The 21,836-nt window shown below is 50.2% G+C and overlaps 2 protein-coding genes across 3 annotated transcripts in view; one reads left to right on the plus strand and one right to left on the minus strand.

Moving 5' to 3' along the window:
• The first annotated feature begins 254 nt into the window (after window positions 1-254).
• On the plus strand, window positions 255-19,533 carry LOC142896924 (junction plakoglobin a-like). Of its 2 annotated transcripts, none has more exons than XM_076038887.1 (16): window positions 255-437; window positions 10,717-10,761; window positions 11,222-11,380; window positions 11,474-11,715; window positions 12,456-12,694; window positions 13,147-13,348; window positions 14,325-14,469; window positions 14,706-14,809; window positions 14,922-15,260; window positions 15,834-15,986; window positions 16,091-16,210; window positions 16,301-16,451; window positions 17,204-17,325; window positions 17,516-17,555; window positions 18,087-18,222; window positions 18,518-19,533. In XM_076038887.1, exons 2-15 carry the CDS (start codon window positions 10,752-10,754, stop codon window positions 18,212-18,214), a joined length of 2,154 nt encoding a protein of 717 aa, XP_075895002.1. In that variant the 5' UTR covers window positions 255-437; window positions 10,717-10,751; the 3' UTR covers window positions 18,215-18,222; window positions 18,518-19,533. The 2 variants fall into 2 exon arrangements, with proteins under 2 accessions (XP_075895002.1, XP_075894994.1); XM_076038879.1 differs by having other exon boundaries at window positions 18,087-18,215.
• Window positions 19,534-20,694: 1,161 nt separating this feature from the next.
• The window catches only part of LOC142896935 (A-type potassium channel modulatory protein KCNIP2-like), an 11,045-nt gene continuing 9,903 nt past the window's right edge, over window positions 20,695-21,836 (minus strand). Inside the window, exons 7-9 of the mRNA XM_076038899.1 lie at window positions 21,830-21,836; window positions 21,435-21,497; window positions 20,695-21,325 (exon numbers count right to left, since the gene is read on the minus strand). The exon at window positions 21,830-21,836 is cut by the window's right edge and continues 98 nt beyond it. Of these exons, the coding sequence (XP_075895014.1) occupies window positions 21,278-21,325; window positions 21,435-21,497; window positions 21,830-21,836 (118 nt within the window). The 3' untranslated portion in view covers window positions 20,695-21,277. The remainder of the gene's footprint in view (window positions 21,326-21,434; window positions 21,498-21,829) is intronic.

The raw sequence follows: 21,836 nt of genomic DNA on the forward strand, positions 1-21,836 counted from the left end.
CACACAATCCTTATCCCCCTTTTTTAGCCTCGGTGACGTCTTCTCCATGTTTGTATTCTCTCTACGTCACCAAGCAGTTCACGGTTGGAGTTTGTTTATTGATTTATTTTGAAAAAAGAGAGAATAATGCCAACTTTATTTCAGTGCCTTGCAAAGTGACGGAACAATGAGTGACGTCACCGCGCAGGGTGGGGTAGGCAGGGCTGTGTGAGGGGGCGGAGTCAGGTGACGCTCCTCTGGACTGGTTTCACTCACTGACGGTAGAGAGAGAGAGAGAGGCTGTCAGCAGTGCAGGAGAGGAGAAGAAGAAGTGACGAAGAGAAGTCCAGTCGGGGGCCGTCAAGTGTGCCGTCCGTGGGGGAAATTAAAGACCGAGTCGGACCTGGACTATAAATTAAAAAAAACAACAAAAAACGCTTCCGGTGTTGTTTCCGCAGGTAGGACCAGTTTTTCTATTGTTGTTGTGTCGCAAAGTGTACTAAAAAACAACCCCCCAAAAAAGTCTTCACGTCGGCGACGCGTCGTGGTCGTTTTAAAGGCTGCTTTCAAAGCGAGCCACTTTCTCTCTTGTTGTCTAGAGAGAAAGAGAGAAAACAAACAAAACGCCGTAAGAAAAAAAATTCCCCACGCTGGCGCAATGAGTCCAGCTGCGTTTTCGGAATTCATTTCCGCATGCCTCAAAAGTGGCCGCTTGCGTCGGGGTCGGGTTTTTTTTTTTTTTTTTTCTGGGCCTTGCGGGGGGAGAAAAAACTAAGAAAGAGAAGAAAACACACACAGGGGAAAAAGTTCGTCAAACTGGTTGTCGGCGTCAAACACGCGTTTTAAATGAGGTCGGGAGGTGGGGGGGGTCGGGGGGGGCAGTTTTCCGTCACGGTATCGATCGGCGGGGCTCGGTACTTGTCAATAACCGAGCCCAGCTGAATGAGGTCCAAGTGCGTGCGTGTGGGTGTGTGCGCGTGTACGCGCGGGAGAGGCAGGTGAAAACAACACACACAGATAGAAAGAGAGGGGGGGGGGTTCAGGCGGCGGGTTTTTGTGTTTTTTTGATTTTGTTTGTTTGTTTTTTGAATTTTTCACAGGGGATTGAAAAGCGAGTTTGCAGTTGTTTGTCCCTGGACGGTGGCCGCAAACTCCAAGAGTGTCAATTTCACGATCGAGATTTTAATCCGGATTAAAGGGCGTTGTGTTGTTGTCGGTCTATGCAGGGTTGGGCAAACTACGGTCTGGGGGGCCATATGTGGCCCACTAAGATTTTTAATCGGCCTGCCAAACTTGAAGGAATGATATTAATACTAAATAAATCATACAAACAGCTGTTTTTCATCCATTTTTCAGTGTTTTAAGAGTCATTTCAACAAAGAGCTAAATACATTGGGGCTTCAAATACACATATTTTGTTGGGGTGGGTCAACAAAACAATCCATCCATCTGCTCCTGCACCTCTGTCAAAGTCTATAACCCATTGTGGCCCCACGAGTCCAAAAGTTCCCCCTCCTCTGGTCTAGTGTGTGTTTGACCCGACAGTTTGTGGAAAGCTGACCACACTTGTGAGATGTTGGCGTTACCATGCTTCAATTGGTTTTCAGACAGCGGTGCGAGACGAGGTGTGAGTCTTATTATTGCGAGTGAGTTGTGCATGAGTCGTCGTCTTTTTTCACATGCGCACACAAAACATGTAGTAATGCATGACGGTGGATAGTGAGTCATGCCTCAGCTCCATCTACTCCCACTGAGCAGCAGCAGCAGCGTCTCCAGGAGTTGGCAAATCTTCCACGATGTCGTTATCTTAAAGACCTGCGGGGGCAAGCGGACTGCAAAAATCTCATTTAAAAAAAAAAAACCTACTAAAATTCAGGACTGAGTCGACCTAATAAAACAAGCATCAGCCAAAGCAGTAAAATTCACTCCTGGCCTCGCCTGCAGCCAACTTAAAGATCAATTCTTGTGGTCTGGTGCTTAAACGGCTCCCTCCCCTTCGGAGGTCCAGACGGGCCCCTCCGTCAGACTCTGAACGCTCAGACACAAACTCTTTGTTCACTTGCTGCTTGGGAAGATTAAGCGAGCAGCCACCCAGAAGCCTCTGCCAAACAACTTTTGCCGCGTCCAAGCTGGTTTCCACAGCGATTGCGGCGTCCAGCTGCTGAATGTGTGTCAGGCCGAGTCTGCGCGGCGTTGGTGCCTCGCCAGGTCCTCCGGTGGAGCTCATCCCTCAGCCACCACCGGCTGAGAAGCTGCTGGAGGGGTAGGGCGGGGATGCGGGGGGGTGAGATGGTTGGTGGGAAGCTTTGACTTCATGTAGATGTGGCGTCTGCAGCTGGGGCGACATGGTGATAATCCCTCTTTCCCTCCTCCTGCTGCTGCTGCTGCTGCTTAATTCTGTGACGCTGTCCTACATTAGCGGCGGAAGAGGCCAGGAGACCCCCCTCAGTTTTCTAAATCGGTCTACATGTTGGATTACTGTATGGCATACATATATCCTGAGCCCTCTTTTGTTCTCTTTTTCCGCTGGTGTCTGTTCAACCGCAAACTTTTCCCTGTTGTCTCGGCAAGCGTCTCTTGAGTCGCCGCGCCGTGTTTTTGCGCATCTACGGAGAGAAGGTGGTGGTGGGGGGGGGGTTGTGGTAGGAATTTCCCATCAGCCGTGATGAGTGAGGAGGGACGGTGCGACGGCATCGACTTCAAACCTGCCGGGTAAAAAAAAAAAAAAGTCACCTTTAAACCTCGAGGTCAGTGAACAGAACAAGTGCAGCAGGTGCCATTGAAACCAGGTCTTCCTAGAGCTTTTATGGACCGAGACAGAAGTAATTGTCCTCTGGGGGGAGGGGGAACTTGGCAACTTGGGTAATAGATTTTTTTTTTCTTTTTCTTTTTCTTTCTTTTTTTTTTTGCTGTCTCTGACAAAACTCCAAAATCGGAAGCTTCCAGTTGAGCTCAAAATGCTGAGCAAGAGAAGCCGGCAGGGCCAAAACCATGACAGCCACTGACATAAATTATTCACCCTCCCCCTCCCCCACTCCCCTTCTCGGCCGCTCAACCCAGGAACAGAGAATGTCTCCCACTTGAAATCAAAGTCGAGACCTCCCCCTCTCCCCCCAACCCACTCCCCGTTCCTTCTTATCACCGCCACTTAAAAGCCGCGTGAGCTCCGTCCAAAATACACCTGCTTCAGCCCGGCGCCGTGCTCCAAATAGAGCTCGGATCTGAGTCACACACCCCTTTTTTTTTCCTTTTTCATATTTCTCCCCCTCATGAATACATCAGCACTGATCATTTTTTCATCAGTGGGGGCATATTTAAGCAGGCAGGAGGCTGTGGGGGGGGGAGAGTGAGTCGGATCCCTGCGCTGACTCAGAAGATAAACTTTTCACAGTGGGATGATTTGGCTGAGTTGTGCTTCTCAGCAGGCCTCCGATAATTCCCCCCTCCCCCACCCTCACCCCTTGTCATTTAACCACACGTCCATGAGAGATTGAGAGAAGTGAGGCCAGCGAGGGCGTGGCCCGAAACCAAAATACCAGTCGACGGGGGTGGATGCGTGCTCGGCGGAATCTCAAAATCTCAGCAGGAAGTTTATTTTATGCCAAGATCGCTGTGCCGTTTCTCTGTGCCTGTTTATTTGTGTCTCAGATTTTGAGAAAGTTGCGCAATAGCCGCTTGAGATGAGCTGAAGAATGCGCGGGTGTTTCTCTCAGACGCTCAGGTCAGGTTGATCTTCTTCTTTGGGTCAGCAGCAGCAGCATCTTGTCAAACGAGGCCGCCTCCTGCGTCCGGCCACATTTGCAAATGAAAAACTATCCTCCAACCTGCTGCTTCCAGCCAGGAACTCCCTTCAGGCTTGCGTCCTGGTCTTCAAAGCACCCCCACCTCAATCCCACCCCTCCTCCATCGTCTCCACCCCTCTGTGCGCCTCTAATCCCCCTGAAAAATTAATCATCTGTCACATGGCCTCAGTGCTCAGCGGCACACCGATGCGTGGCGGTACAACTCCTCCGTCAGACCTCTTGCTTTTCTTTCATCTGTTTTTTTTCTTGTGTTTTTTATATATGAATGCAGCTTTGGCTGTGAAACTTGGCCGGTATGTGAAGAGCCATCTTGATGGCTTCAGCCCCCCTTTTCTCTCTCTCTCTCTCTCTCTCTCTCTCTCTCTCTCTCTCTCTCTCTCTTTCTCTCTCTTTACGGTGGCCTCCAGCCGGGACACTTGACACCGGGTTTTCTTGTCAATGGCGGCTGCAACCAAAGGGACAATGCGGTCGTTCTTTCTCGCCGCAAAACCCCAAAAACAAAGTCACACAGAGGCTCCCTGTGCTGTCGCTCCATCGTCCTCCTCCTCTTCGTCCTCCTCTTCCCCTCTCCCGCCATCCAGACGACAAGAAGGTCGTTTCTCACCAAGTGTGGAAGACGGCCAAAAAAACAAAAACGTGCTAAAATTAGCCGTTAAATGTCTTGGTTGTGTATTTCTTTTCCAAGAGTGCGATAAAACCGAGCCGCCGCTGATCTTTATGGTGCGTCGTTCCTTCTCCTCCCGGCGTAAAAAACCTCAAACTTTGGCCGCCTTTTGGCCCCCCCACCATGCCCCAGGGACGCCATTAACTGTATCTGTGAACTTTGTTCCCTTGCAAACGGGTGTTTATTGCCCCCCTCCTCCCTCTGCCCGCCACGCCCACTTCTACCCCCCTTTTCCTCCATGTTTATCAGCCTGCTGCAATCTTATCCTGCTCCCAGGGCTCCTCCTCCTCCTCCTCCGGGACGACTCACATTTCCCTCCATTCACAGCGAAGAGTAAACAACTCCTCTGCTGGCTTTGGCGCCGCCGTGTGCGACTCCCAGCTGGCTTCATTAAACTCATTAGAGCAGCGGGACCGACGGGACCGACAGACCCTCCCGCTCCCCCGCCGGTTCTCTCCTCCTCGGTCGGCGACCGACCGACCGACCGACCGACCGAGGAGTAGAGAACCATTTGCAGAAGTTTGTGACAGATTTAGCTGGAGTGCTGCTCGAGAGCACGGAGGCTGCTGTAGCTCAGCGTCAGGCTCTGGTCACACGGAGGCTGCCACAGTCTGGATTTTATCAGCTGCCCGTGTAGGTACACAATCTGTCCAGGGCTACAGATTGTGTCTGGGGTCTTACGGCAACTCTATTAGGACAAACTACATCGTGGTCGGATAGATGGATATATAGATAGATAGATAGATGGAATGATATATATATAATAGAACAAGCGATAGATAGATGTCTAGCTATCGCTCGTTCTTCCGACCGCAATGTAATTTGTCGTGATAGAGTTGGGATCCGGCGACTGCCGACGACGTCACATACGTCAACTCTATTACGACCAACTACACCTCGGTCAAACAACGGATAATAGATAGATATATATTGTTTGTGCTATTTTATATATAGAATATGATTACGTCTATCTAGCTAGCTAGCTATCCATCCATGTAGGCTGTCCTAATAGAGTAATAGTAATCTTATGGCAACCAATAGAGTTGCCATAAGACCCTGGACAGATTCTGTACCTACACCTCACCTGCTACCGCCAATTGACAAGCGCCCCCCCCCCCCTCTCTCTCTGTTGCTGTGTTCCTCCTGAACTCTGTGCGTGACGTGCTAAAGGCCCATGGTGGCTGAAAGAGCAGCTTCCTCTGCATCCTCACCCCGTCCTCCCCCTCCCATCACCCCCCCCCACCCCCCCAACCCTGCCGGTCTGGGACCGCACGAGCTACGGCAGCGCTGGTGAGTCAGACGCTGCCACTTCCGGTCACCCACCGCAATTAATGCATTAGCCGCGCACCACTTCACATCCTGCCTTATTGATTTACAGCAAACGGCTAGCCTGTTAGCGCCCCCCCCCCTTCCCTCTCCCCAGCCTGCCTCCCATCACAGAGTCATTAGTGCTGCTGCCGGGTGAGCGGGGACGGGGGGATGGTGGGGTTGAGGTGGGGGTGGCAGGGGTTAGGGTTGGGGTTCCCGCTGGGACGGCTGAGAGCTCCGGGTCCGCTGCAAGACGGAGGTCGACGCTGCAGAACATCTGGAGCGCCGGCCTATATGTCCAGCGGTTGATCTGTGCAGATGGCGGCCGGAAGCCTTGCAAGCTGTGGCCTAATCTGCTTTATTATCTGCGTTGTTGCGTGTCAGCCTAAACATGACATTAGACATTAGCGAGCCTGTCGGGAGTTTGTGGCCCCTGCAACTCGCCTTCCGCAGAACCAACGAGAAGCTTTTCACCGTTGACGGCTTAGCTAAAGCGCTGCGGCCTGAGTGCTGCTGGTTTCTTTGTTGTGTTTTGTTTTGTTTTATGGGTTTGATGGAAAGAAGTTTCCAACTCCCTGATTTTTATTTAATTTTTTTTATGTGCCCAGTAAACTGTGAGGAGAAACGCAGCATCCACAAAAGCAAACATCTGCTTGGCGAAAAACATTTTTGATCTGCATTTGATGTGGTTTTGGCCTGATGTGATGAAGAGTGAATGCACCAAGTACAAGGAAACATATGTTTCAAATGTTTACGCTGACAGCGTCTTCCCGTTTTCCACCATGGTGTTGTGAACGTGACAGCACCAAAAAATTTCCTTGAGTTCATCCACAAAACATTTTGAAACGCATCACTAAGCCGACACCAACTTGCCATAAACTTGCTTGTTGCGTGTTTCCTGGACGGCTGCCTGTGTTGTTTCCAGTTTGCAGCAACTGCCGTGACATTTTGATAACTTCCCTCGTCATTCTGGAATTTGTTCCCTTTTGGTCGAAACAAACCTGCTTCACTCACTCAACTGCGAGTTGGACGTGACCTCAGTTGCCGTTTGTTTTTCCTCACCCCCTTTTTTTCAAACCTTAAGAAGTTTTGCTTCACAATGTGATGGCAACCAGACCATTGATCGCTGTGTGCCATATGTTTTTGTTATGCCGTGGCCGGCGCTGACCCAGCTGTTTCCTCCTGTTAGCGGCCAGCAAACTAAGCTACGCTACTGCTGCTTTGCCCAAAAATTTCTCCTGGAAACGGATGAAAGAGCCATAGAGCCGCTCATCCAACGACCTGCAAGAGTTCTCTCTCCTGCGAGCAGTTCCTTCTGAATACTTGAAGATTGTTTGCTGGGCTTTTTCCTCTACGCAGGGCGTGGAAATGACGGCTGACTTTACATCACAGACGTTGAGGCTAAAACCAGCAAATCAATGCAAACTCTAAAAACTTTACATTTGGGAGTGTCACTGGGATTAAACCGGAGGGTTTTTGAGCCGCCTGTGAAGGCCTCGGACCTGAGTCACATCTGCTGGGAGACAAAAGAGGACCCTGCTTTTCTTTTTCTTTTCCTGGCAAAGGCGAAAGAATCTAGCCGGCTCGCGCCATTTCACATCTTTTTCCAAGCTGGGAGGAAGTTTGCAGGGTGTGTGTGGAACCCCCTCTGGCCAGAAGGTGTTTTTCAGCCTCACCCAGTTCAATCACGCTGCCACGCCCTTGAAGAGCTGTCACTGTCGGGGGAGCCACTCCCTGCGTCACATGGTGGAATGGATTGGTTTTTATAACAAACAAATTTGTGACAGTGTCCCAGCACCGGCGACCTCGTTGGAAAGTGTTAAAGTTTCCGCCTCAGTCAGCTGGAGGCGTGAAGTGACTCGATTACTATGTTTTCCGAGCAATGTCACACCAGCTTCTTCAGCCTCGGGCATTCCGCAGTATCTCCACTTTTTCTGCTACGGCTTTTACCAGCTCCACATTCCAGGTTTTCACTGGTCAGTGTTTTTACTCTGGGGGAAAAAAGCCTCTCAAGACTTTTCCGCTGCGGCAGAGACAAGTGACGTGTTTTTTTTTTTGTGAAAGCTCAAAGTGTTTGTGTGGGTTGATTGGCGCCGGTGGGAACGTTGGAGAGATTTTAAAAAAATAAAATAACGCAGCGTACAGTTGGAGCGAAAGTGTGCGTCACTCATTAACTGGAAGAGAGCAAAGTCCAGTCAGATACACAAAGCAACCCGCAGCTTTCAGCCGAGTGCTGAACAATAGGGGCGGGATCAGCGGCTCCGACTCACTACTCCATTTCAACTTTCTCCTTAGTCATCATTATACCCTTTTTTTTATCCTGCCTCATGCTTTTAGTTTCCCTGTTTCCCCTTTATTTTTTTCCCCCTCTCAAACGTCAACTTCAATCTTTGTTTAATCTGGGAGTTTTCTTTCTCTCTTTCTTTCTTTCTTTTTCTCTCCTAACCGCCATGAGGGAGCACAAGAAAACCTCAGGAGGAGGCGACAACACTTGGCAGCTCCCAGACTTGAGATGGCCCTGCAGATAAAAACGGCCCCCACTGTATGGTGCCGTTTGGTTACCTAGGCGATGGGCGGGGCGTGTCCCGGCATTGCAACAGTCGGCTGAACCTGCTGCCTCGCCCGGCAGAACAAAGACTGCACAAACACTGTCCCTGATTTGCAGAGGGCAGGAAGCTTCTGCCGTAGTTGCGCACTGTAGTTTGGATTCCAGTGCGAGTCGAGGGGGGGGGGTCATTTCCCAGCGTCTGATCTGCACCTTCACTGTTGATTCTGTGTTTTTTCCCAGCGAGCCAGTGATCAGTGAACAAGCAGCGGTAGCCGCTGGTAGTCTTGAACAGGAGCAACTGTCGGCTCCCTGCTGCAAGCGAACGCGGCCGCACCCTTTACTCAGAAAGGTAGCGACGCTGGCAGTAGTGCGTGTGTGCGCGCGTACCCTCATGACTCAGTGCATTATCTAGGAGGCTGCATGCAGCTGCACGCACAGGCAGCCCTCTGAGGCCCAGTCCTGCAGGATGTCATGCCAGGTGACTTCTGATGGAACCTGCCGAGCTGCTTTTCCCTGGCAGAGCGAGAGAGAGCGAGAGAGGGTGAGAGATATGCACAAAATGGGTCGTGGTGGGAAAGTCAGATTAATGCGTTTTTCTACACACATACGTGCATGTGCAGGGAAACATGTTGGAACCTGCTCATGAGTTTCGTGGATGATGTTGTCGTTTTCTTTTGTATCCCAACCAGCAACAGAAGTGTTTTGCCGGTGTTCAACTCGAATGCGTGTTTCCCTCCAGGGAAAGGAGTGGGTGGGGGGGGAGGCCGGGGGCAGAATTGCGTCTGCTGTACACACTAAACTGCATACCAGGGCACACAGTATGCTGCCCTGGGGGGCCAGAGAGCATGCTGGGTAGTCAGAGGGAGACAGAAAAGACAGAGCGAGGAGGGAGTGGCAGTTTGTTCTTGGTGCAAATTCCCGTCTTTCTTTTTTCCCCCCTCTGCGAAGCCGCAGATCCACTGCGGTTACAGTCGCAGCTTCGTCTCCCTGCCGACTCCAGTGAATGTGTTCAGTCAAGTCCAATGTGACCAAAGGTGGTAATTTAGTGGTTTATTACTCGTTTTATGCCCGTTCAGCAGATTGACGGAGGAGCCATAAGCCATGATCTGTTTTATTAGCCGGAAACACGGCGGATGTGCTGCTGCTTAAAGCAACGGAGCACCCGATCCCAACGCAATCTCGACGCTCATAAGACTCAACGGAACTTCATTCAGCGACAGCATCTTGGAGCAGCGTCGCCCCAAAGGTCCTCGTAAATATTCTCTCATAAGTGGACGGTTGTTCAGTTGCAAGGTTGGGGAATTAGTGCAGAGTTGATCGCCGCTCAGGGTCGTTGATCATTTGTGATCAGTGCATCTGAATAATTTAGCAACTGCCACCTCGCACGCAGCATTGAACTGTCGCCACAAAGGTTGCGTAAGCACAGCTGCCTGCGAAGAGGACCGAAGATGGAAAAACATCAATCCTCAGACGGCGAGAGGTTATTTTGGGTCTGCGGTGCTTCAAAACAGTCCCTTCAAAAAAACAAGGAAGGACAGCCTCTAATTAGTGTGCGTATTTGCATAGCGGGGTTGCTCCCCGGCGTGCATGGGCTAAAATTAAAACTAGCTAATGTGAAATTCATCATGTAGCCCGGCTCTTCTCAGCCACTCTGCGCCGCTGTTTGCTCTAGTTGTGGCTGTGCAGCAGGAACCCATGTTGTGGTGGTGGTGGTGGTGGGAGTAGGACTTAGTGAGTGACTCTGTTCTCTGGACAAGTGCAGAAACATGGCGATGCGATATGGCCGTCGCCTTACAGGGGGAATCGCATTGAGCCTTCAAAGCCTCAAAGTGTCTCTGATGAGTCATTGAGCTGTTTAGTCACGCTGGTGTCGATCAACTTGCTGTTCTGTTCGTTTGGGTTTTTTTGTTTTTTTTTAAGAACTTTTCCGCTGGCTGCGGCTGTCAGAGTGCCAGTGGTTGTGAAACCCACAAGCGGCGTGGCCACTGTAGTCCCAGCGTATCGGTATCTCATCGCTGTGTCTTCATTGAATGAAATGACATGAAGTCAAGTGCACGAGAAGCTTCTCCTGCGAGCTCTCCTCGCTCCCGTCGAGGACGCTGCTCCTAACGTTCGCTGGCAGAGGCGGCGGCAACAAAACTGCGTCGAAACCCGACGAGCCGGTTCCCGTTTGCTCTGCGTCAGCAGCGGCGACCTGCTGCTCCCACGGCTGCAGGGGCGGAGGCCCGGGGGGGTGAAAGGTCACCGCTAGTGGCCAGCATTCCTCTCTCACAGCCACAGCTGTCTCTCTCTCTCGCTGTCACTGCTCGGGGGTGGGGGGGGCGGTGTCGCCCTTCACTGTCGGTTTGAGTCGAGTCGACGTTCCACTGAATCTTGACTTCAATTCTCTTTCTGTTTTTTTTTTTCCTCTCCAGGTTCTTTTTGACGCTTTGACAGAGGAGGAGAGAAAATGATGTCGAGTAAGTTATTTCTTGTTAATCCTACCATCAAAGGTTCCACATTACTTAGCATTTGGTTTCAGCCCGGCACGGCGGTGGAGCAGCCGCCTCTAAGTAATTGTTGGAAAGAAAAAAAAAAAATGGAAGAGCTGGAAGTGCTGAAGTTGCTGTGCAGGAAGAGATAGAAGTGGAAAGAAATGTCTGCACTGACAAGCTGGAGAGAAAATCTTCTGAATTTTTATGCAAATTAAAGTGCTACTCAGAGCGCTTTGCAGCAGTTAAAAACAATGCCAGACACTGATGATCGAGTTTCCATGTGTAACCCTCCTGGTTGCTTATTTCCTGGTTACAAACACAACTTGAGGCCTCGTCATCCAAAGTGAAACGCTCGCAGTCGCACATCAGCTCCGTCCAAAGTGTTTCTCCTCAGTCGCCTCACCCCTCTCGCCTCACCCCTCTCGCCCCGCTCTCTCCCGGCCAGTGAGTGAGGCCGACAGTGGCTTGGAGAAGGTGGCCCAGTGGCAGAGCTCCATCTATGGCGTCGACTCGGGCATCCAGTCCCGAGCCACCACGGTCCGGGGAGACGACGGCGACAGGCAGTACACCGTGACCACCACCACCGTCACCAGCGAGGAGCCCCGTGAGTCGCCTCGGCCATTTGCACCTCTCCTACGCGTTGGCTGTTGTTTTGTTGCTTGACGTGCCGCTCTCTGGCGACCCCCCTCCCCGCCAGAGGGGGAGATCATCACCCGAGCCCAGCGGGTGCGCGCCGCCATGTTCCCCGAGACGGTGGAGGGCAGCCACCTGCTGTCCACGCAGACGTCGTCGTCGCAGATGACCAACGTGCAGCGGCTGGCCGAGCCCTCGCAGCAGCTCAAGACGGCCATCATCCACCTCATCAACTACCAGGATGACGCCGAGCTGGCCACGCGCGCCGTGCCCGAGCTCACCAAGCTGCTCAACGACGAGGACCAGGTGAGCGCGTGTGAGGGAAAACTAGCGGCGAGTGCGGCCGGCTGGTGGAAACTAAGGAGAAGAAGAAAAAAAAACCTCCGTGCATTTCTGCCCTCGCTGCCTTGTGAGCTGTTTCTGCTTTCAACATCTTTACTGTCATGCAAGTGCAATGACATTTTGAGGAGACTCTCGGCTTACACACAGAAGAAAAAGAGAGAAATATACATGTAACTTGCTTTTTTATACAATAAAGCCTGCATAAGTAGCTAAACAAAAAACGTGTGTATATATATATAAATACGTACAGGAGGGCTGTGGCTAGTGTGCAGTTTTCGTGGGCGCACCACTTGGCGGCACTTCCGCATCCGGTGTGAACCCGGCCTCTTAGCTGGCTGATTTCTGCTAAGAAATACTTCACATTATGGGGTTAAAACTGCCTTCAAATGCAAAATAACAGAATTTTACACATGCAATTCAAACCGCGAATAATCACAGTTCACTATGAAGATTCTGTGATTAATCGCGATTAATAATAAATAAAAAATTAATCGTTTGACAGCCCATATATATATATCACACAATATAAAAGATATAACACCTCTATATTTCCTTAATGACATTAAAATTGCAGTGTTTTTAAAGGACTCATCTGGAGGGAAAGGTTTCTCTTAAAGGGCCAGTTCTCCTTTACTGAGCGTTGTTGCGACTCCTGCAGCTCAGCCGTCTCTTTCCTTCCGCCCCTCCATCGCTCCCCCGTGCAGGTGGTGGTCAGCAAGGCGGCGCAGATCGTCAACCAGCTCACCCGCAAGGAGGCCTCGCGCCGCGCGCTGATGCAGTCGCCCCAGATGGTGGCGGCGGTGGTGCGGGCCATGCAGAACACGGGCGACATGGAGACGGCCCGGGCCACGGCCAGCATCCTGCACAACCTCTCCCACCAGAGGGAGGGGCTGCTCTCTATCTTCAAGTCCGGAGGCATCCCCGCCCTGGTCCGCATGCTCAGGTAGCCAAGACTGAAAAGGATTGATGCTTGATGCTTGATGCAGTCAGCGAGTCGTTGAAAGAGTCGAATCGTCTTCAGTTTGCCAAAAGAGGAGAAATCCGTCTGTGAGGTTTCTGCTTTGCAACCAGCGTTTCAGCCGCTATCCCAAAACTCGAGAGGTGATTGGACGAGCCCTCAACTGATTTATTATCAGCAGTTTGGCGAACCAGGCGATAAATCGGGACTGACGTGAAAACGTTTGCTTTTTTATTTTCTTAGAAATATTGACTTCTGAAGAAAAACGGATTCTGCTTCCTTTCAAGTGTGTTTGCCACAGCTGAGAGGAAGCAGACAATTTGGCTGAATAGAAATCAGTGCATTAGATGTTGGCAAGGACATGGTCCTCGCATTAGCCTCAGTTGAGCCGAAGGCCTGCTCGGTTTGAAGCAGTGCGACTGTGCTCCCGCCCTCAGCTCCCCCATGGAGTCGGTGCTCTTCTACGCCATCACCACCCTCCACAACCTGCTGCTGCACCAGGAGGGCGCCAAGATGGCGGTGCGCCTGGCGGACGGCCTGCAGAAGATGGTGCCGCTGCTCAACAAGACCAACCCCAAGTTCCTGGCCATCACCACCGACTGCCTGCAGCTGCTGTCCTACGGCAACCAGGAGAGCAAGGTGTGTGCCGGCCGCCGCAACCCCAGGCCGCGCAAACTGCAGGGCGTGTGCGTGCTCGTTGTTTTTATGTGTGTCTTTGTTGGGCGCGGCGTGAGAACCGAGCAACCCGACTGACGGCTCAGCGTGGAGGTTTGGGTGAGTGAGTGAGTGAGTGTGAGAGTGAGTGTGTGTGTGAGAGTGAGTGTGTGTGTGTGTGTGAGTGTGAGTGAGTGAACGTGGCGCAGAGATCACCCTGCAGGACGTGTTGCAGCGATTACCGATGAAATGATAAAGCGCGGTTAAAAGCCTGACGGTTAGTTATACCGTTTCAAATGAACGTCACTCCTGTTATTGCTGCGATTAGCAAGCCGCGTCTGCAGGTCTCTGCACACGGCACGTACGGCAGCAAAACAGCATCTTGTGTTCTGTTTCGGTGTTTGAAGTTTTAAACTGCATCGTAGCGCCGGATGCCGGTGTTATGTCGAAATCTGTTCACGCGTGGATATGTGTTCCCCTCCCTTACCTTAACCTGCACCCAACCGTATCCCTAAGCCCAACCAGTCGTCCTTAACCTGACTCCATGTCAACCTGAACCCCAGAGTTCAGGTTAAAAAAAAAAATCCCAGAGGAATTGCTTGTTATTTTATTTGTGTTTTCAAAATAAAACTTGCTTAATAGATTTCAATGTGTGCATAAGAATTTGTTTGTTGTTGGGTTTTTTTTAGCATTTTCAGCGCATTTCAGCAATTCTGTGATTATAATGATAATCGTGATCATTTTGGCCGCAATAATCGTGATGTGAAATTTTCATACCATTACATCTCCACTTGCAGCTTTTGTAAAAGGCTTTGTCGTCTTGCGACATGACTTCACTTGATTATCGTGAAACGCACTCACACTGCCTCTCTGTCTTTCTCTCTCGCTCTGTCTCTCTCGCTCTCTCTCTCTCTCTCTCTCTCGCTCACACACACACACACACACACACACACACATACAGCTGATCATCCTGGCCAACAGGGGTCCCGAGGGTCTGGTGCACATCATGAGGAACTACTCCTATGAGAAGCTGCTGTGGACGACGAGCCGCGTGCTCAAAGTCCTGTCTGTGTGCCCCAGCAACAAGCCGGCCATTGTGGAGGCTGGTATGTAACCTGTAACCTGTGTGTGTGTGTGTGTGTGTGTGTGTGTGTGTGTGTGTGTGTGTGTGTGTGTGTGTGTGTGTGTGTGTGTGTGTGTGTGTGTGTGTGTGTGTGTGTGTGTGTGTGTGTGCTAAACAGGTGTGTTAACTTTTTTTCTCCCCGTCTGAATGGGCCTGTTTGTGCTGCAGCAGCTAAGAGTCATGTGATGATAGGAGTCATGTGACCCCACGTCTCTGCAGGTGGGATGCAGGCGCTGGGGAAACACCTGACCGGCTCCAGCCAGCGTCTGATGCAGAACTGCCTGTGGACCCTCAGAAACCTGTCCGACGCCGCCACCAAAGAGGTCCGCCGCCCAAACTAAATCCACTCAAATATCTGCGCGATGATTCTGATGCATAAAAAAAACTTTGGCAAAGTTTTCACGACGCTCGACGTCTCCCTTCCCCCGCCGGCAGGAGGGCATGGACGGCCTGCTGCAGGTGCTGGTGGGGCTGCTCAGCTCCGACGACCTCAACATGCTGACGTGCGCCACGGGCATCCTGTCCAACCTGACGTGCAACAACGCCTACAACAAGACGCTGGTCACCCAGGGCAACGGCGTGGAGGCGCTGATCCACGCCATCCTGCGCGCCGGCGAGAAGGAGGACGTGACGGAGCCGGCCGTCTGCGCCCTGCGCCACCTGACCTCGCGCCACCAGCAGGCGGAGGTGGCGCAGAACGCCGTCCGCGAGCACTACGGCATCCCCGCCATCGTCAAGCTGCTCAACACGCCCTACTACTGGCCCGTCGTCAAGGTCAGTCACCTGGGTGACCACTAGGGGGGGGGGGAGGCAAGCCTGGTTCAAAATGATCAAAATCAGTGTGATTTCATAAAATCAACAAACATACCAGCGACAAATCCGAAGCTCCACAATGATCTTAAGACAAGGAGTGAGTGAGTGTGTGTGTGTGTGTGTGTGTGTGTGTGTGTGTGTGTGTGTGTGTGTGTGTGTGTGTGTGTGTGTGTGTGTGTGTGTGTGTGTGTGTGTGTGTGTGTGTGGCATTGGGTATCACTGTCTGTTGGGTTGCTCGTGCTGCGCTGACGTTGCCTCTTCCTGGAATGTTCCAAGTGTTCATTTCGAAGAAAAGGCTCCAGCTACCATTGGCTGCTGTCACAACACAGCAAACTGCGTCCAGCGTGCACTCAGCACAGTTCGCACTGAGTGCGTCGCAGTAACGGTCACTAATGGATGTATGAAGAGCCTTTCCCCCTCATTTCAGTGGGAAAGTGGCTTTAGACTGGAGATGCTCCCGAGTGCACCAGCTGGACCTTGACCTTAATTAACCTCCTGTTCCCCCTCCCTGCCTCTCCTCCCCTCTGTCTGCAGGCTGTGGTGGGCCTGATCCGCAACCTGGCGCTGTGCCCGGAGAACCAGGCTCCTCTGAGGAACGCCGGGGCCATCCCCCGCCTGGTCAACCTGCTGCTCAAAGCCCACGAGGACGCCCAGAAACACGGCTCGTCCGCCCAGCATACCTACCAGGTGCAGGCGGCGCTCCGCCCGGACCTCACGTTTGGAAGATGTCTGTTTTTTTTTTCATTGTTTTCAACTAAACTCCCGCTGGGTCCCTCCCTCCCCTCCCCCAGGATGGCGTGAGGATGGAGGAGATCGTGGAGGGCTGCACCGGAGCTCTGCACATCCTGGCCAGAGACCCCATCAACCGAGCCGAGATCGCCGACCTGCAGACCATCCCGCTCTTCGTCCAGGTAGGACGGGACACTGGCGGGGGAAACTAAATCAGAGAACAAATCAATGAAACTCCCATCTGACTTGTTTTTCTCGTGTTTATTCCCCAGCTGCTCTACTCGCCGGTGGACAACGTGAAGCGCGTGGCGGCCGGCGTGCTGTGCGAGCTGGCGCTGGACAAGCCGTCGGCCGAGGTCATCGACGCCGAGGGGGCGTCGGCGCCGCTGATGGAGCTGCTGCACTCCAACAACGAGGGCATCGGTAGGACACGCAGATGAAAGCCTCGGCAGCAGCGCTTCCCATGACGCAACGCGGCGTCGAGTCACGCCGCAATTTACTTAAGTGCCGCCGCTGCCGCTGCACATTTCCAGCACGCAGAGCGTGACCGCACACCGCAGCGTCTCGGCAGCGTTCTGATGATGGACAAACTCAGATTACAGACAAGCTAGATACTAAGAGCCTGACAGTGGGAAGGGAATTCAAGATGTTATTATTCAGCTCAGCTGCTTGAATTGATGGCTTTTATTTTGCAGGTACATGTGACAGGATGTGAGGCGTCTCTTGCTGACACTGAGTCAAACTGTGGTCGTTGTTTCTACACGTTCCAGCTCTATGTTGGCCGCCGTTAATTTGCAAGCAGAGGAAACATCAGCGTTGTGTCGTCGGACGAACCTCGGTTATCAACTGAAAAACGCTTTCTGGTTGTTACCCTGAGTGACCCTCCAGCAGAGCGCGTCAGCCCACGTCTTTTATTTTTACCAGCTGCGATAAACATTAACACTTTCCTCTCTTAAAAAAAAAAAAAAAAAAAAAAATAGATCCACAATGATTATTATTAACGAGGTGCACGTTTAACACAGCTAAAACTTTTCCTTCTTTCTTTCTTTCAACTCCATCTTCTGCCATTCAGATCAGTGTGAATGTTACACAGGGTGGAACAGGTTCACTTATTTTGTCTAAATCTGGATCCATGAAACATTCAGAGAGGTGACGTGTGTCTCCGTCTCTTGCAGCTACTTACGCCGCCGCCGTGCTCTTCCGCATCTCGGAGGACAAGAACACCGACTACAAGAAGCGAGTGTCTGTGGAGCTCACGCACTCGCTGTTCAGACACGACCCCGGCACCTGGGAGATGGTGAGCGCGTGTGCGTGTGTGTGCGTGCGTGTGTGCGTGTGTGTGCGTGTGTGCGTGTGTGTGTGTGTGTGTGTGTGTGTGTTGCGGGCTCCAGTGGATGAAATTCTCGTTATCATTATTTTGGCCTCAAGGCCTGTTTCTAGCGTTTCGGTCGGTGACATGTGTTGACCTCTGGTAACCTCTCCCGCAGGCCCACAACACCGCCCCCATGGACGGACAGTACCCAGACGGTGAGTAGCTGTGTGTGTCTGAAATGTTGCACACGCGGCACATTCCTCCGCCGTCTGTCACTCCACTGCCGCGTCCAAACTGCTGCCTGTCACTTGGCCGCGGTCGCTCGGCCGCTCCGACGGAATGCTTTTATTGTTGCAAACCAGTTCCTCCAAATCAAAAGCCAGCCGAATGGTTTTCACAGCCTTGCACAATCATATTTTCCTCGACTCCTCCTCCTCCTCCTCCTCCTCCTCCTCCTCCTCCTGCTGCTGCGGAGCTGCTTCTTCTCTCTTGTTTGCCTCATTTCTTTCTGCTTTAGTCCTTCAGTCATTCCTTTATCTCCTCCACACTGTGTGTGTGTGTGTGTGTGTGTGTGTGTGTGTGTGTGTGTGTGTGTGTGTGTGTGTGTGTGTGTGTGTGTGTGTGTGTGTGTGGCTTCTCAACCTCTGATTCATTCAAATGTCTGTGTCAAAAGCATGGTGGAATTGTCTCCAGCCTGCTGCTGCGGTCACTGTGTCCACTGTGTAAGAGTGCATTTTGTCTTGCAGAACTGGATGGTAGCTTCCAGCAGTACGGCTACGTGGGCGGCATGCCCATGGACGGCATGGACGGAAACATGATGGTGGACGACTACGGCGGCAGCATGGCTTATGACGGACAACAACCATACGCTTGAGGTCAGAGGTCGGGTCGTTTATTTAAAGGGCCCTTCTCGTCCTGTCCTTTCTTGTCCTCCAGCAAAAGGAGGAACGGTTGACATTCAAGACATCTGTAACTGTTGAGAGTTTGAGTTTTACAAAACCCAGGCCCGTTTTGTGACATATTGCACCCCTGTTTGTAGAGAACAGCTCATTTAAGAGCGCATTGCCACAATGCAGGGATTGTCACTGCGTTTTATAGTAGAACACGACTGCTCAGTGGAGCCGGTGGGTTTTCAACCGCCCTGATGTGTTGCTTTTTCTCTCTTTTTTTGCTGCAGATCCAGTCGACCCCCAGGGAGGCAGAGGGATTTGAAAGGGCCAAGAAGAGAAAAAAAATAGTTGCGTGTTCAGAGTGACGCCCTCTGCTGTCAGCCTGATGTAATATATGCAATTATCTCTGAGTACGGGACTCATAATCTTCACAGGGCTCAAACTTTGTTTTATTTTATAGTATAATTTTGTTGATTTTACCTTCGACAGTGACGACGTGTGTAGTTTCTGTCGGAGAACAATTGTAAAAGTGTGTGTGAGTGTGTGTGTGAGCGTTTGTGTGTGTGTATGTGTGCGCGCGCGTGTGTTTATGCTTTCGGGTGGGTATTCTAAGCCAAAGAGATTTTATTTTGTGATGATAATCACCGAGCTTTCTTCCTTTCTTTTTTTTTGTAAGAAAATGACAAAAAAGAAGAGAATAACCGTTGTAAACACTGCCCCAGGTGGCTCAACGTGCACGGTGCACCTGTCTCTTCACTCTTAACGGCTCTCTAACAGACGCTGCTCCACTCTCTGTCAACTTTGACCCGGTTTGGCGGCATTATTTCACTAGTAGTGAGCAACTGAGGTGAGGTCTCCAAAAGGCCTTTAGGGATGCCCCTCCCCCTTTAACTCTTTTTCTTTCTTTTTTTTTAAATCAGCAGACGCATAGATGATTCTCCTGCAGTGTGGAATTTTTGTTTTTCAGAAATAGTTTCTCTGCTTTTGTAAGTTATTCACCGGGGAGGGGTTCGTATCATCTGGCACAGCCAGAATATTAACAGTGATGTCTCTTTATTTTTTATTTTCCTTCGTAAGCCGAGCTTTTAAAAGAAACGATTGTACGTGACTGTAATCAACTGCAGCGGAATGGCGATGATGATGACGGCATTTTGTTTTATATTGCTGACGCGTTCACGAGATTTGTGAGTTGGGGACGGCCTGCAGCTGGAACAAACTACTGACAGGGAAATTTTGCCTTTCTACTTAATAAGAGTTTTTACTGAAAATTTGTTTAATAAAAATAAAGGATATATTAAACATATTGTTGCCTTTGTGAAGTTGTCAATGCACAAGTCGTGAGTGGTTAATATCATTGTTATTACATGTCTGAAATTCAAAAAAAAAAAAGAAAAAGGATCAAATTCACTCAATTTTTGTTTGTGGGCAAAAAAGTTAAAAGATTCAGATCAGCCTGAGCATGCTGGGGGGGACTGTTCTATGACAAAAATAAATAAATAAATAAAAAAGACTGATAGAATGCAAAACATCAACATGTTGAAAATTCAGGTAAAAAGTCAAACTACACACTGACGTTTTTTTCAGAGGCCAAAAAAATTTAAAGTCCTAGATCAGCCTGAAACTCACTCATATGACTATTTTATGGTACTTTAGCATAAAACCCCATTGGGAGTCAAACTATACTTTTTTTTTTTCTTCTTCTTCCCCACGGCCAAAAATTTAACGACTCAGATCAGCCTGAAACTCACAGGGTAGACTGGTCTATGATAGCTTAGCATGAAACTGAATGAAGGTGCACAAAATCCCAACATGTCCAATAATGGATTAAAAAAAATAAGAAAAAGTCATTTCTATTCAGTGGTGAATGAATTTCAGAACATTTCAAATTTCCTTTAACTGGGAGCAGCAAGAACGGCAGCAAACAGGTAAGAGGAGCTAGTGCCAACTAGCCCCCACTTCCTTCTTTTGAAATTAATTAAATCAAAATTTGAGTTAAAATGAATTATTTGAATGAAATGAAAATGAGCAGCGACAAAAGAAAATGTAGGTACTGCTGACTTCATGCACTTGACTGTCTGCCAGGCAGCTGGACCGCTCAGATTTGAACACACTCAGCCGTCCTGCCAACTTCCAAGAAAAAGTCAGTCTGAAGCTCTTCAAAAATGTTTGGATTTCCCAATTGGCAACCAACCAACGATGGTGAGAAAGTGAGTGCGGGCTGAGCTGCAGCTAAACTGATGCACTTGCGTTGCAGCAGCAGTTTTATCAGAGCTGGATGGAAGTTTATAACATTAAAAGAAAAAAAAAAAGACATTGTTTTGTTTTGGCTTTACTGGGAAATGACTGGATCCGGCACAGTTAATAATAAGTAATAAGAATACTCACTCTGACATTGACTCATTCAGAGAAAATCTATCATTTTTGTGTCATTCGGCAGTTTTAAATCATATTTGCCGTGAAATACAGAAACAATAAGACACAGTTTTGCATAGGGAGTGTGCGGTTTAATTAAGTGTTTATCATCGTCGTGTTCATGTAGAAAATATATCGGTCCTATAATAAACAGTATAGCCTTTTACACCATGCAGGTAGAATAAACAGTGGGACTGAGCAGAGGCTCAGAAACAGATTTTCAAAACACCTTTTCTGCACATTATTGCTTCACTGGCAAACCGTTTTCTATTCGCTCCGTCCGTAGCCGACGCAGCGCTGTGAGTAGAGAAGGTTGTGTGACGTGCTGCCGTTTGCTCATGCAAGAAACATCGTCTGGATAGCGAGGGACAAGTCCATAGGGCTCTTGTTGTTTCTCTTCACCATTAAATGTGCTCATTCAAACACCCCTAATCCCCCTTTTTACAGGCCATCCTATACACACTTGGTGGGAAATTTAGACAAAAAGTTGGACAGGTTTAGTGGGTAAGTCGCTTCCTCCTCTTCCAGGCCCGAAGACGCCGTCCGCCGTGGCCGAGTGCTGGACGGCCGTGGAGGAGTTCCAGGTAGTGGGGGAGGAAGGGGGGGGGGGATCAGAGTCTGCAACCAGCGGGACTTTAGATCACGTTGTCAAACATGTGCATGGACTGCATGATGTTTTCATCCTGCAGGTGAGATTCAGAAAAGAAACAAAAAAAATCAAGTGGCTTAATTTCAGCTGGTAAACGATTTGGAGTAAATGATGGGGGAAAAAAATGAAAATCTCATAAAGACCCTCTGGCACGTCTCCAAGAACTCGTCGATGGTCACCACCCCGTCGTTGTTCTTGTCCATTTTCTGGAAAATGGGACACAGAGGAGGATTTTTTTTTTAGCAATATCAGCAATAACAGGCGTTAAATGGAAATCATCCAAAGCTAAAGCTAAACAGCAGTGATTGCACTGGACTTGTGACCCTGGTGTTGCAGGACGAGTGGCGACAGATAAAAGGATGGAAGGAGACGAAGGGAAGAGCAAAAGCTGAAACAAGGACTGAGATTATTTTCGAGTATTTTCCACCGACTGGTTTCTTTCAGTCTGCTTCGACCATTTGTCTAAAGTCACTTTTTTTCCCCCAATTCATCGACATCTCGTTTCACGTCGGGCTTCTGGCGCTCGGGGGGCTTTCACCTGGAAA

The sequence above is a fragment of the Nelusetta ayraudi genome, unplaced genomic scaffold (assembly GCF_046127955.1).
Source record: "Nelusetta ayraudi isolate G7.1 ecotype Tasmania unplaced genomic scaffold, CSIRO-AGI_Nayr_v1 ptg000004l, whole genome shotgun sequence".
Taxonomy (NCBI): domain Eukaryota; kingdom Metazoa; phylum Chordata; class Actinopteri; order Tetraodontiformes; family Monacanthidae; genus Nelusetta; species Nelusetta ayraudi.

Bases quoted from the DNA above. Each gene is read 5' to 3' on its own strand.
- LOC142896924 (XM_076038887.1), top strand. The intron at 11,381-11,473 runs GTGAGTCGCCTC...CCTCCCCGCCAG, and splicing joins CGTCACCAGCGAGGAGCCCC to AGGGGGAGATCATCACCCGA. The intron at 17,326-17,515 runs GTGAGCGCGTGT...CCTCTCCCGCAG, and splicing joins ACCCCGGCACCTGGGAGATG to GCCCACAACACCGCCCCCAT.